We start from the raw sequence: 16,167 nt of genomic DNA, 5'->3' as shown, positions 1-16,167 counted from the left end.
CGTGGGTAGTCCAGCATTTATAGGCTGCTCTCTACTAGAGACATAGGTGCAATACCTAGGGTAAATTTCCAGTTCCCCATCCACTGATTCTAGTTACACTTGAATTGGGTTAGGGAAGAACTTTGCTACACATTAATGGGAAGCCAGTTGTAGGGAAGGGAGGTAGTCTGAGACACATACCTGTCCCTCCAACATGCTACAGATGAGGTTTAGGTCCCTTGAGATGTTTACTAACACACAGTAGCGACATATTGGCCATGTGTGAAATTATTAGTAAGTATTGGAAGACTTTAACTTCAGATGATAACCTAAGGCATATTGTTGGTGATGTCCCCAGATTCACTTTTAAGAATAAGTTGAATCTAAAGAGATTATGTCATAAACAAGATACTGTTCCACATAGTATTAATATGGGCACTTTTCCATGTAGAAGTTGCAAAGCATGTGTTTATATAGATACAGGCAATTGTTTCAAACATCCTGTAACAGGTCGGACATACAGATTAAAGACATATGTGGATTGTACTACTAAGAACATAGTATATGCAGCTACTTGTGATAGGCGCCCAGAATTTTATTTTGGGAAAACTGATAGGCCTTTTAAGGAGAGGATTCTGCGCCATCTTAGTGATTTTAGACTTAATGTACAGGCTACTACTTTGTCAGAGCATATTCAAAAGTATCCTGGACATAAATTTTCCTTCCTAGCCTTGGAAAGAATGCTAGATAATGTAAGAGGCGGAGATCTATAAAATAAAACTGAAGTTTTGGAAACATGCTGGATAGGTGATTTACAGGCAGAGGGGAGCCCTGGTCTTAACGGAGTGGTGCCTTTAAAACTTGTATTGAAAAGCAGGGAAACTCAGGAGATGACTTGACTTGATTGGATTAGCAACAATATAAAAAAGGGAGGTGTCTTAGTGTGAGCAGGATCTGATGAAGGTATAGCCGAAAGTGCTCATCCTGTTTGTTTGTCCTGTTGTTTGAAGGATTTTATTTGTTCTTTATTAAATTGTGCTGGTTTTATTTTGATTTTATCTGCTGATTTTGCATTCTACTCTCTTTGTGATGATATTGCAGTTTTTGTGTTTAATCTTCAGTCATTGATTTATAAGTAAGGTAGTTTACTATAATGGTAAATCATAACATTTGGGTTTTATCCTACCATGGTGCAGCGGTAGCATTGTCGCCTCACAGCAAGATGTTCTCCCATTCGATTCTTGGCTGGAGTCTGCATGTCCTCCCCATGTTCGAGTGGCGTTCAAAAGACATGTGTGAATGGGCATGCCTTAGTTGAAGGTTGGGCATCGGGCTGGCACCTCGGCACCATAAAAATCGACTGTCAATCATTAGCGGACCGGAGTTCTGCTGTGGTGACCCCTAAGTGGGAAAAGCCGAAAGAAAAACAAACAAACCATGTATTTATCCTGGTCAGAGTTTTAAACATCAGTCTATTATTATTACCTGAAGGCTTACAATAGTCTCATGCTGGTATTGTGAATCCAGGCAGTGAAATCTATTCCCCAAATTGCAGAATCGCATCTATTGAATGGTTGCACATCACATTGCAGTCTCCTTGGAACAGAAAATGTGAATTCACAGATCTCTCTGCAATAGAAATGACTGCAGGTTTTAGCGAGGCTGCACAAATTACCATGTCACTTGGCAGGGTTTCACAAAACTCTATAGCTCAAAGTACTTGCAGCTGTAATGCACAAAATGGAGGGAAAAGAATGCATAGGAAGTAAGGAAAAAGGGGAGGAGTAACTAAAGGACAGCATATATAAGAGAGAGGCTTGTGGATAAGGCCTTATTCATTTATTTTATGGAGAGAAGATAAGAAGAGGATGGGTGAAAAAGAAAAAGTGTAGGAAGGTGAATTAGGATGTTGGCAGACAGACCCATACAGAACAGCATAGACAAACTGGGGTGCACACTCTAGGATGGGGAGACATAAGTTAGGTGGAGACAGAGGGTAGGCATATGTGATGAGGGGTTGGACAAATGTACATGGTATTAGGAGCGACTAAGGATATGTTTTTTTTTTTAGCTAGGATTTTGCATCTGATTTGCCTAGACATATGGTAACGCTTTACTAAGTTTAATCCTGTTGGCTAGTAAAAGCAATTACTAAAAAATAAAATTAAAACTATACTAGCTGTTATGGAAGTTACAAATATTGTAAAAGAGTTAAAATAACGGGATGTGGGATCTTTAAGTAAATGGAAGGAGCACATTTCATAAAAATAAATAGAAGTTGTGGGAACAACATGTGCAGAATAATGTTCCATAAGGATGAATAATATTTATGGGGAGGCAGAAACTGAGCAATTTATGTAGTGCTGGAGTGAATGAAAATTATTAAAAATTGTTATTGTGCTGTGTAAATAAAGTGAAATAATAAAAGTGAGTAACTGAATCATGTTCCGCAGTTTTTTGTTTTTGACTCCGGAGACCGACTACCAGTGTTAAGTGTGGTTAAAAGTTTTATTTTACATTGGTTGGACCGAGTGTGTGGCTTTACTGTGTAAATAAAGTATTACAGTACCTGGTGGCAAAGCACATAGGAAAGCTGACACAGCTTTTACAACCTCCATACCTGTGATTCTGGTAACTTTAACTTTTTTTCAGAAATTTAGTTCAAAGAAGTATTTCCCATCTTCTACAGGGAGGGGGGGGGGTGACTTTGCTGTTACAATGGTCTGTTCTTAAAGTTATACTACCTTTTTTGGGGAGAGTCATTGTAATAACATAAATGATGACATTTGTGGAAGAGAAGAATAAAAAAAGCTCTACCAGATTTCCCCAGGGAATATGGTGTGTTAGTAATGCAGAATACCAATGTCATGTGTATCCTGTATAGGGCAGAGTGCAGCTGATTAAGTCATGATAGCACCAATAAAAAATACAATGCTGCTCACTGGGCAGTCATAAAGAAAGTAAGCTATGATGAATGTACTGTAATGTAAATAGAATAGGAATATTAACCTCATAAAATAGTATTTTGTGAAGGTCCATTCAGCTGCATACATTTCAGAATGTAGATGTAGCTGTAGCCCCAGGTAGGTGGACAGTTTGAAAATCCAACTGGTACATTCTTCCAAGTTTAGAAATGTGAGAAAATAAAGCCAATTTACAGAAACCTTGCTTCTAAAAGGTTACAAATAACTGTATTGTTTGAAAAAATGTAAACTTTCATCCCAGTAAAGTAAAGCAAAATTATGAATTAGGAAGTAATAAAACAACTCCAGTGAAAAAATGTGTAGATTAAAAGGCTGATATAAACAAAGTTTCAAGAGATATTATTTTTTCCTAAGAAAATTTTAACTATTCTTTTTCCTAAGGTTATATGGTTTTCCAGTGCATTCAGATACATATAGGTAAAGCAAAACATGATCTACATTGTTAAATACAAAGAACATATAACCCACATAGCAGTCAAATATTAGTAATCTAGTGTAGCCAAATCTGGTGGGCTTAAAAGCAACTTTGGTATTTGCTGAAATGGATTTTCGCAGAACTGATATAGACCCTTTACAAATACCTCCTTTTGAGACTAGAAATTTTAGTAGTTTATTTTCTTTCCGTATTATTCATTAGTTCATAGGTAGATACTAAGCGATCAGTCTGTGGACTGTTACACACCTAGCCAGTCATCTTTGATCAATAGTTTTTTTTTCCATGCATTATTTCTGCCTATGCCATGTAGTGTTCTCTCATTTCATAGTGATCAAAACAGGAAACCAGAGACCTCATGGTTTAATAGTCCTGTGTTTGACATAACTTGCTGATTTCTCACAACCATTGAAGCTAAAGTTGGGAAAGTTCTGATTTGTACTGTCATCTGATATGGTTAGCGCGCACATCTGGTGTATTCCCAAGGAGATGCATTGATCAGATGAGGCATTAGGAATTAGAGAGGTGGTAGCTTGGAGAACTGAGGAAGTGACATCAGTGGAATAGTATATAAATGTGCCTCAGTGAAGACTGGGAACTGTGTGACACTAAACCCATGCTGAATGTTATCAGTCAGAATGCAGGAGTGTAATATTGAGGGGAAATTTGAAGACTAGAATTAGTGTGGTCATTGGAGGTTGGTCATATGAAAGAACAGAATTTGAAATGGGAGATGAATATCAGTGTGCAAAGGTTATTAGAGCAGTAATAGATGGCATATTACTAGTTTAGGAGGAGGCAGAAGGTAATGGTGGGGTGACAGACATTAAGTCAGGAGAATGGAAAGCATGTAAGCATATATAGTGGAAGGGGGCAGGTTATTGGAAGTATGTAATGAACTCTGTCCTTGCACTTGTGTGCACCTGTTGAATGGGATCTGAGTATATGAGTATACTTGTAGTTGGTTCTGCCTTACTGTAGTCAGTCCCAATGCTGCTTCTCACAGCAGTGGAGTAATCACAAACATTGGATCACTGGTCAACCAGAAAAACACTGCAGCACTTAGAATACAGGGAAGTATTTCTAAATATGCTCAGTGGTGTAGGCTACTGAATTTTTCTTCAGTCTGTTAAAAGCAAAAAAGTCAGGAAATACTTTAGGTTTATAAACAGAATAACATGGTAACATCATAGGTTACTTATGGTCATAACCCAGAAAGCGGTAATGTAGTATAGAAGCTGCAGGTACCTAACAGTGACCATAAAAAGGCACACATGCATAGGAAATAGTATAATGTTCAGAACACCATCCTCATCTTTTCAAGTAGTTATAGCTACACAGATCAGAACGGAAGCCTGTGAACAGGGTAAAGAATAAAGAAGTGAACTGTATGACAGTGCAAAGTAGTTAAAAATGTAATAGTAACTTGTTTGGCTGATAAACAGCTCATATTTTAAGAGTTTTACACAGCTGAGTTCCTGTGTTCTAAGTTTCTTTACTACTGCATAATGTGACTTGTGTCCTTTGTGGCTTGTGTAGTCCTTTTGTAAGCAAAACAGAAGAAGTAACACTGGCTGTCCATGCTTTTGCTAGAATGCTCTTATAATACAGAGAACAAAGGTGAAAGATGCTGCAGTTGACAGTACATAGAAGAAAAGGCACCTAGAGAACTTCCAAGATGGCTGCACATTGATCAATGGCTTAACTTCAGTTCTCCCAATGTGAAAACAGAAACTAAGAGACAACAGCAAATGGTATTGTCAGCATGAATAAAATTCAGTAACTGACTAGGATGCCTACAAAGCAAAAGTTAAGAGAACCTGAAAATAAATCAAGTAGAAAAGTTAGAGAAAACACTGACTGGGAAGAATCCTGCGGCTGTTCAGCAAAAAGCAGTTCATGCTGCAGCTTTGGTGCAAGACATCCATCCATCCTCAACCCCTTTTTTCCCATTTCTGCACATGAGATTGGGGTGTCACTTCAGCTGTGACAATCATCTTGAGCCAATGTTTACACCACCGGGTGGCTAGCCCTGCTGTGGTAGGTCATTTGTGCTGCTCACTCACACACACGGCCTATTTAGTGTGTCCAATCCACCCACTTGCATGTATTTGGAATGTGGAAGGAAACTGAACCACCTGGAGGAAATCCACGCAGCCGCAAGGAAGACATGCAGACTCTGGACAGAAGGCATCCCAGCCGAGAATCAAACTGGAGAACCTCTTGCTGTGAGGCGACAGTGCTAACTGCTGCACAAGACATGACTTCCAGTAATCAAGAGGAAAAAATAAGTAAAATATGCTTCGAGCTGAATAAAATAAATGAAACACTGAAGGAGTTTATTAATTCAATTAAAAGGCTGGACAAAAATAGAAGAAGCCTTAAACAGATATGCAGATGATCTGATAAAACTGCAAAAATCAGAGGTTGAAATGAAGAAAAAGCTGGCTGAGTATGAGACTGCTCATGAAGAGATGTTTCAAAAATGGTAGAATTAGAGGATGGAGCATGTAGGAAAAATCTGAGATTTTCTACTATACCAGAGAAACTAGAAGGAAAAGATTGTATTAATTTTATGAAGGCACAAATAAAAAGTGTTGTTTTAACTGAGTTAGGCAACCAGCCAGTACTCTGCTGTCTGCATCTGAAGCATCTGAGGATTACAACTAAAGACCATTATTGGTTGTATTTCTGCATTTGCTAACTGTTATCACTGTTTTTGCTGATTATTTCTTCATTTTACTGTAATTTAACTTGTGTTCTGGGCACTTATACTGTTTAGCACAGACTAGCCACGGTTTGTTCTGTGTCTAGTTCTGCTTGTATTTGAATCGAGCACTAATCCTCAGCAAACTTTCTGTGGAGAGGGCCCTCTACTCCACTGTGGCAGGAGGTGTGTGGCTAGAGACCCATCTGTTGAAGCTCGTTGGTCCGTGACTCTGTTCTGAGCTTTTGATTTGCTATTTGGCCCACCAGTAAGGTTTTTTCATTTATTTTAAAAGCTCTGTGTTTGCGCGGGTTTGCACTTGTTGTAACGGAGCTCCACTGAGTTAGGTAACCAACCAGTACTCTGCTATCTGCGTCTGAGCCATCGAGGCTTACAACTAAAGATAGGACCATTATTAATTGTCTCACCATGTAAGCCTCTAAGGTGTAACACAAAACCAAATGTAATAGTTATAGGTGATTCTATTGTGAGACACACAGATGTGCCACTCACCAGGTTAGATGAGGAGAAGGTCACGGTTAGCTGTCTGTCTGGTGCCAGGATCTGGAACATCACACACACACACTCAAGTCTCTCAGCCGCAAGTACTGTTATGACTCTGTCATAGTACATGTTGGTGTGAACGGCTTGAGTTGTACCTCTCTGGACTATATGAAGAGGGACATGACTGAGTTCTCTGATTGTGTCCCAGGCAGGTATGTCCCTAGCCTTAAGCAGCATACTACCTTCACCTAGGATGATGCTGCAATGCAAGCAAAAGATGATTTACTTCAACAACTGGCTCAGTTTCTGGTGCCATTCTAAGGGGATCCAGTTCCTGTCAGCCTAGGATGATATGTCTGATAAACTTTGATGCTTTGGCAGAGACTGTCTTCACCTATCACCTCTAGGATTTTGGCTTCTGGCAAAGACTCTTGCCTCCCCCCAGTGCCTTTTTAGGCATTTTCACAAGTACAAAATTTCCAACTTAAATTGTTCCTCAAAAACCAACATCAGGGTCATGCTGCTAAATGCTAGGAGTCTGAACCTAAAACTGCACTCATTGGAAGCTGCCCTCACCTTGGAGGATGTTGACAACTGTGCTGTCATAGAAACCTGGTTCAAGGCTGTGGAAAGCACCCTGGCCGTTCTGGGTTACAACACCTTCCACTTGCTCAGACCATCAAATGAGAGCGGGAAATCCACAGGAGGTGGAGTATCCATTTTTAGTAAAGACAAATACTCCTCCAGATTAGTAAGACTAAATGAGACTCTTGAACTACTCCAAGTACAATTCTCTGTAGGTAAAACGCCTCTCCAAATTATCGCCAATTATAGGACCCCCTTAATGAACCAGGACACCCACAAATGCCTACCTGGGCCTCCTGGAGTCCCACAATATACCACCGAACACCCTGGTTTTGGGAGACTTCAATTACCCATCGATAAATTGGTCTAACTACACCTGTACCAACCCACTCGCACAAAGATTCTTGAACTTTGTAAACTCTAATGCCCTGGACCAGCTAATGGACACCCCATTAGCGGTTCATACCTTCTGGATCTATTTCTTACGAGCATAAATGATCATTGCACCACCCCAAGTATGCAGTAATCTCTAGTGAGAGTTGACCACAGGTCAGTCACACTATGTGCTTCACCTTTTTTACTTGTGCCACATAAAAGAAAAAAGGCTGTTGTTGGACTTCTCCATCATTTGCCATGTTTTGTGTAAGTGGTCTTTTAGCAGGGCTACACCAGGTCTCTTGACCAATTTGCTGGCGAACCTACAACTCCATTGTCCTGTCTACAGTTTTGTACTGCAGTAAGCATATATTAGTTAGCTACCACTGAATTACCTGTAGCTATTTCTGATGGTAACTGCTTACTGAAGTACCTCATATTTCAGTGAAATCCTTAATAGGTTAAACATGCATGAACAGTGTAACTTCCCACCTGCGTTGTTTTTCACAGGATGTTTTTTCCTGCTGTGTTAACCTCAATATCTTGTAACTCTCACTGACCCTTTCATTTTCCTATCTTGCATATTGAGTTTTTCTCATAATCCTTCCATCCTTGACACCCTTCCCCCCTCTTCTTCCTATATCTTTCTGTCCCAGTCACTTTTTTTTCACATTATAAGACTATCTGCACTAAAATCATAGTTGTTGCTCTCGGTGTCAAGTGTACAGTCTTGCGTGAATGTTCTTACAGTTGTTGCTATATGCTTAGCTATATTTATTGTGTATTTATGCTATTGGACACGCTCTCCCCATATCTTGCCTGTAACAGTGACAGCAGTGACGCCATTGGTATTTAACCAGTCACCAGTGTTGTTTTTAAGTAATTACACTGATGTAGCTATTTTAACATCAGCATTTACGTGTGAGAAGTATTTAAATGCAGAGATAAAGTAGTACACATTGCAGTGGGGGTGTCATTTGTATTACCCATTTTCATGACTTTCCAGTTAATATACGCAAGACTACCACACATCACATGTACTCTGTACAAATCCCTGTGAACCTTATGGGCTGTGCTTAAGCAGGAAACAGGCCTATATGTTGCCAGACTTTCACATTTTCTTCTGAAACAGAAACAATTTTTATTGTCATATGCTGCTCACACATCATTGTTGTATAAGGACTTATAGCAGAATTTTCTGTTAAAATTTACCACATTTTTTTTATTATTTATGCAACAATGATGAATAATCCATATTGTCCTGTGAAGCATTCTGTGTTGTAAAGATGCATGTTGTCTTTTGCCTTGCAGCATTGTAAGATTTTACTACATGTTTTAACTTTGATCAAAGCAGAAAGACTAATCTGGATGAATAGTGGCAGAACATGATCTTAATATACGAGTACTTTAATGCTGTTAATTAAATGGTGTTTTGTGTTTTATTTAGGAGCCCAAGATGAACTAAAATCACCATCAGCTTGTTTAGCCGTCGGAAAAGTTGTGAGGGGAGGTACTGGACTCTTTGACCTGAAGCAGCCGTTGAAGTAGTGTTCCACCTTTTAAAGACTTCAACAAGTGAAAATGAGCACAAATGTGGATGTGAAGGACTTTACTGTGTGAAATAACGCAGCTATGACAAAGCTATGGAAATTTTATTTTTATATAGATATATTTATATATTTTAGATCTGATGGATTTAATTGACATCAAATTTACTAATACCCGATGGACTGGATCATCCGCACTATCCCACTTCCCCAGTTGATTGATGGTTAAGCTAAATTGCAGTTTCAAAATTTTTTTCAGGGAGTTGTACACCCATGCAACCTCTATTGTGAGGACACTTTCCCCATAACCCCCAGTCTTTATATAGTAATAATACTTTCAAGACTGCAGAAGAAAATAAAATACATATTTTCCCTTTCCTGTAAGATAATGTAAACTCATAGGTAGTAGTATTCAGAGATTGGGGTTGCGGAAGCAGAGCCATCACATTAGAGGATGCAGAGAGGTGCAGTCCTTGTGCAAAAAATTATATTGAAAAATACATTCGTTTACTGTATGGTGATGGTGTGCCAAATGGGATGGGGGGGTATGATCTTTAGCAGTAAATCATGGCTGGTTTAGTAAACTTCATTTGTAGAATTCAACTTTTTATATTGTGGATAAATTAAGAAAATCAAAATTTGTGTATGTTAATACATTATTTAAAGTGTTTTTTTTCAGTGTTCAGGAATGTTAGAATGAATATCTTTGCATTAGATGTATTTTTAATTTTTTGCATGTTCAATGCTGCTGTTTCCATCCATTTGCAGATGTACTTTGGGGAGAGGGAGTTGTAAAGCTTTTGTTTTGTGGAATATAAATTAGAAGGATCTTTACCACTATACTGACCCACCTTCAAAGGGAGCTTCATTCTCAGGTTTTTGCAATCTTGTCAAAATCAATTCAGAGGTATTTTTAAAAAGAAGCATGAACATACTGTTGGTTTTTCAATGCTCAACTACAGCAGTGAAAACCCCCTGTGATTTTTTTCAAACTTTTAGCAATATCAGAAATTTGACATTTCATGATTGTTGTTTCTGTGATTTTCCATTGTTTCACTGGCAAACTTTGCATCTAATGGAATTTTGGCCATTATTCCTTAAATGTTACTGTGAACGAAAGATTGAGCCTCAAAACGAGCATCATTTCTCATTTGTTGCCTGAAATGTGACTACTTGCCTGGAGATTTTTTTTCTGTACCAGTTGTTGGAACAGTAGAGTAGTCTAACAGTATTTTGTACCAGAGTGGTGATAGCATCTGTGCCTTTCAGTAAGACAGGGGACTTGTATTCAAGGATTTTCCTACTTAATAAAAGGAAGAGATCTTCAGCCTATCTTGACCCTCGGGCCTTGAACCTTTAGTTTTTGTTTTCAGTTCCATCTTTGTGTCTCTGCTAGGTAAAGATAATAGGTCCTATGTTATAGACATGAATGAAGTTTATTTTCTCATTCTTTTACATCTGAAGCACAGACTTTACCTTCAGTTGGTGCTCAGCCTTCCAGGGAATTTCAAGACCTTTGGTTAATGACTATAGCCTTACCTTTATATTATTAAAGAAATTGATACCCATCCCCAGGAGCCAGCCCAGCCTGTGCTGCATCTGTAAATGTCATAAGAAATAGTTCCCTTCTGATTCATCAGTTGATCCCAGTACTTCTGAGAGTGTTTGGTACACAACCATACCTCAAAAATGACAAAATCCTCTCTCTGTCCTCTCACAGCACCAAATGCAACAACTTCCAAGAGCCACCTTTGTGGCGTCATATTCTCAAAGGTCTGCACAGTATGTATAAGGGTTGCTTTTACTATTGACAGTATGTAAACCTCCACCTGAGCCTCTTGTCCACCTGGCATAAAAAAAAATCTTCCATACTACCAAAAAAAGAGAAGTTGTTTCCATTTTAAGTCATGTTTCTAGTGCAAGAGAAGATGTACAAAAATTAGTTGAGAAGCTATGTGTTAACAAACCGTGTCAGGAACTCACAAGCCTCTAACTTTTGCCTTATGCAAGTTCATATTTTCATAAATTTGATGAACAAGCTTAAGGCCTGTTGGTTGCTGAGAAGCTTGGTTCCCTTAATTCCAAGCTGAAAACATGTAGGGGCCATGCAGTCATCCACATCCTTTTTGAAAGTATGAATTGATAGGCTGAGTTTAACTGAGAGGGGGATTTATTCCAGAAATGTGGAAGTATGTGAGATATAGAGTTGTCTTGTTTCCTAGTACAACTGGTATTAATTTTTGTTGAGGCTGAGTGTTGTGTCACTATGGGTGTATTATAACAAATGGTTTCACATAGTAAGGAGTCTTTTAATGCTCTGTATGTCAAGTACAGGTCACCTCTAAGAAGATAAGAGGGGATAGAGAGAGTGAGTTGCTGTAGTTATTGGCTGTAAGCCTTGAAGCTATTTGATCCTGTTTGTAAGGAATCTTTGCACTTTCTTCAGCTGCACCAGATGGCATGAGTGTGTTGCAGAGCAATATTCTGTAATTACTTTTTCTGGGTGCTATTTGCCAACATGCCTATTAACTATCAAGTCTATCCCATTAGGACTCAGCCCATAAATCTTAGTACTAAGGATGTACTCTATGGGTATGGGGCGAACCATTGAGGGGCCATCATCTAAGTTGGCTTGGGGTTTTTTGTGCCCCCTGTTCGCATTTGGTCATTATAGCACTTTGCTGTTGGCATGCACCCTTGTCCCCAACCCAAGTGTGGCTGACTATCTTTCTTTCCATGGGTCAGGAACTATGTGGTACATAACACAACCCCCCCCCCCAGTAACCTCACGTCATGTAGTATCTGAACTGTGTGTGTGTGTGTGTGTGGGGGGGGGTCTAGTATGACCTTAACCCTGCTTCTGACATTAGCACCTGCGGGACTACCTGCACCCCCTGCATCCTGTTCATGTGTGCTCATTCATATGTAGGGACAAGGGCTACCTCTCTACTTTATGTGCTTAAGGCTTCCACTTAGAACTGGAGTGACAGGTGAGCAAGCTGTAAACCACTTCACTTTGGGAGGGGTGGTGCCCATAACTGCTTATTTCCCATCTATTGTATGTTACCTCTTCAGCACTTAAACCAGTATTCAGGTATGGATTGTCTGGGTAACAGTCAGGGCTTTATCCCATTACTGCACAGAACCAGGGAGGAAGTAGTGTGTTATAATTGGTCTGGTAAAAACTGTGTAAATTAGCACAATTCCTTCAGTGGCACTGCTGTCATCTACAAGGTAGATCAGAGGCCATCTGTGTTCTTTGCAGACGGTAGTGATTGTATATCGTACATCTCCAACAACATAATGCTAAGATTTTGGCCCTTTGATTTACCCTTGTTCCTCCTAGATTTATTGATGTTCCTCATAATGTTAGACCTCCTTTATGGATACAAACCTTATCAAATAAATAAACTATTAAGCCTGTGCAAAGATTCGTGATCACTAACTGTATAGGATCTAGTATATAAAGACCTTTTATTTTGAAAAATCAGAAGGCGCTCCTTTTTTGACTGTGTTATAATTTTTAATTGTCAGTGGAATGATTTTAATGATCAGAAATGAATGTATGTATACAGGTATAAAATGAAAATTAATCATTTGTAAAAACTCCAAGGTCATGCATTATTTTGTCAAGTTTTGGCTGTTGCCCATTAATATTGTATTAAGGTAGTGTCTTGTTCTTTTTTTTATGCCATACTGCTGCATTCTTTGACTTTCCTCACTGTTGCATCATTTGTTTGTAATGTTAAGCGCTGTGTGAAGGGAGTTGGTACCAGCATGGTTATGGGCATTCTCCCTAAGCTTGCAGTTATCCGCATTTTTGGTGAGACAGACACTGAAGTCAGTTTTGACATCTTAGAAAAAGATGCCAAAAAAGAATTGATCCCAGGACAGAGCTTTGAGGGACTCATCTGATGACAGGGGATATTGAGGATATGACCAGGTATCTAGCTGTGGGGTACCTTCAGATCCCTGAGCTTATGTATGACTCCATCATGGGGTAGATTATTGAATGCTTGAGCCAGATCTAGGTAAGCTGCATTGACAGGTAAGCCTTCATCCAAGGTGAAGTTTATCTACACAGAAAAAATTATGAGGCTTAGCATAGAAGACTTAACTGTGACAAAACTGTACTAGGTTAAATCATGGAGAAAGAGGTTTCCTGTGTCTGTCTGAAAAAGTTCCATAGTGCTTCTCTTCATTACCTGGGAGATTATGCTTATGAGGCCGATGAGTCTGTGGAAGGGCATGCCTTGTGGACTGTAGCCTGCTTCCAGATATTAGGGGCATAGTTTTAATGCTCACTTACAATTGTGAGTAAAGGGATATACTTGACTATTTCTGACTGCATAAATTAAGCTTCCTGATATCTCATATGGTTTCATGGAACTGGTGTCAGAGGTGATAATTTCAGATGTAATTTGGGTGAGATTGTTGTAAGGCAAAGAGTGGAAGGGGTTCCTCCTTGTGGCCTGAAATTTACTCCAAATCTGTATGCTGGCATTTTAGCTGTACTTTTGGGTTCTGTTATTTTGATAGTATTTTGTTCTAATACACTACATTGTTGTTTCTCTCTCCCTTCATTTTTTGGATGTGGTTGTAGAAAGTCTTGGCATTGTTAACTGTATTGATGGCAAGTTTTCCCCTCAAGTAAAACATTGCTTCTTTTAATTGTTTTAATGAGTTATTTTTTTGGATAGATTTAACTTTAGCTTTACTGTGATGGTTTTGGGTAACATTTGAAGGCTTTTGTACCCTCAGCAGAGCTTTCAACATTAAACTCCTTTATATGTTGAACAAAAGCCCTGAATGAGTTGGCAGGAGTTACAAGGCATGTAGCACCTGTGAATAAACATTTGCAGTGCATCTGTAGCTTTTTAAAGGTTATCATATAGGATCAGAGGAAGTTACTAGGTTAATGGCCCTAGGGCCCTTACAAGCCTAGCCAAGTTCTACCTATGTTTCCACAATTAGCACCTAATGCCAGTGTCCAAGAGGGATACAGGTGGGACTGCCAGGATAAATTTACGGTTACCCGTCCAGTTGTCCAGACTGAGTTTGAAGAGGGCCAATGAGGTGCTCTGTTTGACATGAAGTGGGAGTCTGTTCCAAAGGTGTGGTAACCTCTGGGAGACAACTCTGTCCCTCCAATGGATTCTGCTAATGTCACGTACCAGGTTAAGGTCTTTAGAGGGAGTAACTTGTGTGCCATTTGACTTGCAGATATGCAGCATTTCCAGTAAAGCAGAGTCAGAGATTGTCTTATATGCAAGGCAGAGATCTCCTCTGAGTAGTCTGTATGAAACAGAGTAAAGTGACAGTGATTTCATACAATCCACATAGGACAGATACTGGAGACCTTGATTGTTCCTTGTGAGAACCTTTGTGGTTTCTCCAGTTGCTGCAGATGCCTGGAAAGCTGCATACTAAAAGGGCATTGTACTCAATTATTGGCCTGATGAGGGAAGAGCCACAGGGAGGTTATAACTTCTTTTTTCTGGAGGCAATGCCCTTACTTAATGAGATGAGCTATATAGCATGCCCTTCTTACCACTATGAAAACATGGTGATCAAAGGTAAGATTGCTGTCAACCTGTGTGCCCAGGTCTGTTACCACTGAGTGCATACTTAGGGTGTTGCTGTTGATGTGGTAGTTAGCAGGAACATTGCTGTTACCTAAAGGGGTGATAATACATTTTTTTTTTGCATTGAGTTTAAGGCAATGACTGTGGCACCAGTCATTTGTTTGTGTAAGACCTTCTTGTAGAATGTTGACATCATTTGGAGATTCTATGACCTGTGCCAGTTTGCAGTCATCAGCAAACTCTGTCAGACACAGACCTTTAGTTTTTGCTTGTACTTTGGATAAATAGATTCCAAAAAGTAGAGGTCCCAAGACTGATCCCTGTGGAATACCACTGGTTACAGGTCTGCTCAATTTAAAAAAACATCTTTGTATTTTACCATAATCCAAGTGATTGTTCAAATGGCCTTTCAAACATCTGGAAAAGCACAGTTCCCGGTTACTTTTGTCTTGTATCCAAGAATCAGAGAAAACTGTCTTTAATTGGGGAGAGATTTAAAGTTAATAGAAGGGTTTTAGTTTTTATTATATTAACTCAGAATCCCATTAACTTAGTAAAATGCAAGAGAATAGTAAAAATTTGCACACGACTGCTTTGCGAAAGTTAAGTAAATCAAAATATCATCAGTGTACTATGATAATTTGTGCTGCTGTCCATGACAGACAAACCTAGTGAAGGTTGAGTGCCTGACATGCCAAGCTAGCGGCTGCAGGTACAGGAAGATAAAAGCAAGGACAATGGACAGCTCTGTATCTTCCCCCTCTCTTTAGTTATTTTGGATGGCAGTCTAGATCCTGTTTCAGTCTTAACAGAAGCACAGTTGTAAATATCATTAATAAGGCTACAAACCATGAGGAGATCTCTAGCATGCAAAGAACTCAAAATTAGTCCAAGTAGACACTCCCAAAGGCCTTCTTCACATGTAGGATCATAATATCTAAAAGTAAATGTGAGGATGAGGTTATCTGCACTGAGAAAAGTTCTTGTATCATGCCAAATATTTGCCTGTTTGTAATGAACCCGTACTGATAATGGTTTGTAAAACCTGGGATTAAAAGTATTGATTTCTGGCAGAACATTTCCTTCCCTTAATCACTTGCTCATTACCAGTGATTCGTCACCAGTTTATTCCCAGACAGACCATAACATTGCTGTAGAGTATTTCACAGTTAAATTTTACCAGTGTACAAGATATCCTTTTCCCATGACTTAAAGGAGACTCAGAACCCAGAAATGTATTCGGCTAACTAATGATTTCAAACATAAACAACAAAGGGATAAAGCTTGGAAAGCATGTTGTTGTGTCTTTCGGCTTTTCCCGGTTTGGGGTCGCCACAGCGGAACTCCGGTCCGCTAATGATTGGCAGTAGATTTTTACGTGCTGAGTTGCCAGCTCTGACGCACAACCTTCAACGAAGGTGCGCCCATTCACGCATGTCTCCACACAGAAGATGCTCTAGCTGAGAAT

The 16,167-nt window shown here is 39.3% G+C and overlaps 1 protein-coding gene across 1 annotated transcript in view; it reads left to right on the top strand.

Annotated features, from left to right (window-relative positions):
* POLR1A (RNA polymerase I subunit A) overlaps positions 1-14,325 on the top strand; it is a 2,269,619-nt gene extending 2,255,294 nt beyond the window's left edge. Inside the window, exon 34 of the mRNA XM_044062330.1 lies at positions 9,015-14,325. Within this exon, the coding sequence (XP_043918265.1) occupies positions 9,015-9,115 (101 nt within the window). The 3' untranslated portion in view covers positions 9,116-14,325. The remainder of the gene's footprint in view (positions 1-9,014) is intronic.
* Positions 14,326-16,167: the final 1,842 nt, after the last annotated feature.

This window comes from Protopterus annectens, chromosome 2.part1 (genome assembly GCF_019279795.1).
Source record: "Protopterus annectens isolate FY-2018-M chromosome 2.part1, PAN1.0, whole genome shotgun sequence".
Taxonomy (NCBI): domain Eukaryota; kingdom Metazoa; phylum Chordata; order Ceratodontiformes; family Protopteridae; genus Protopterus; species Protopterus annectens.
The sequence above is the reverse complement of the archived record's forward strand: the minus strand, read 5'-3'. Positions and strand labels throughout refer to the sequence as shown.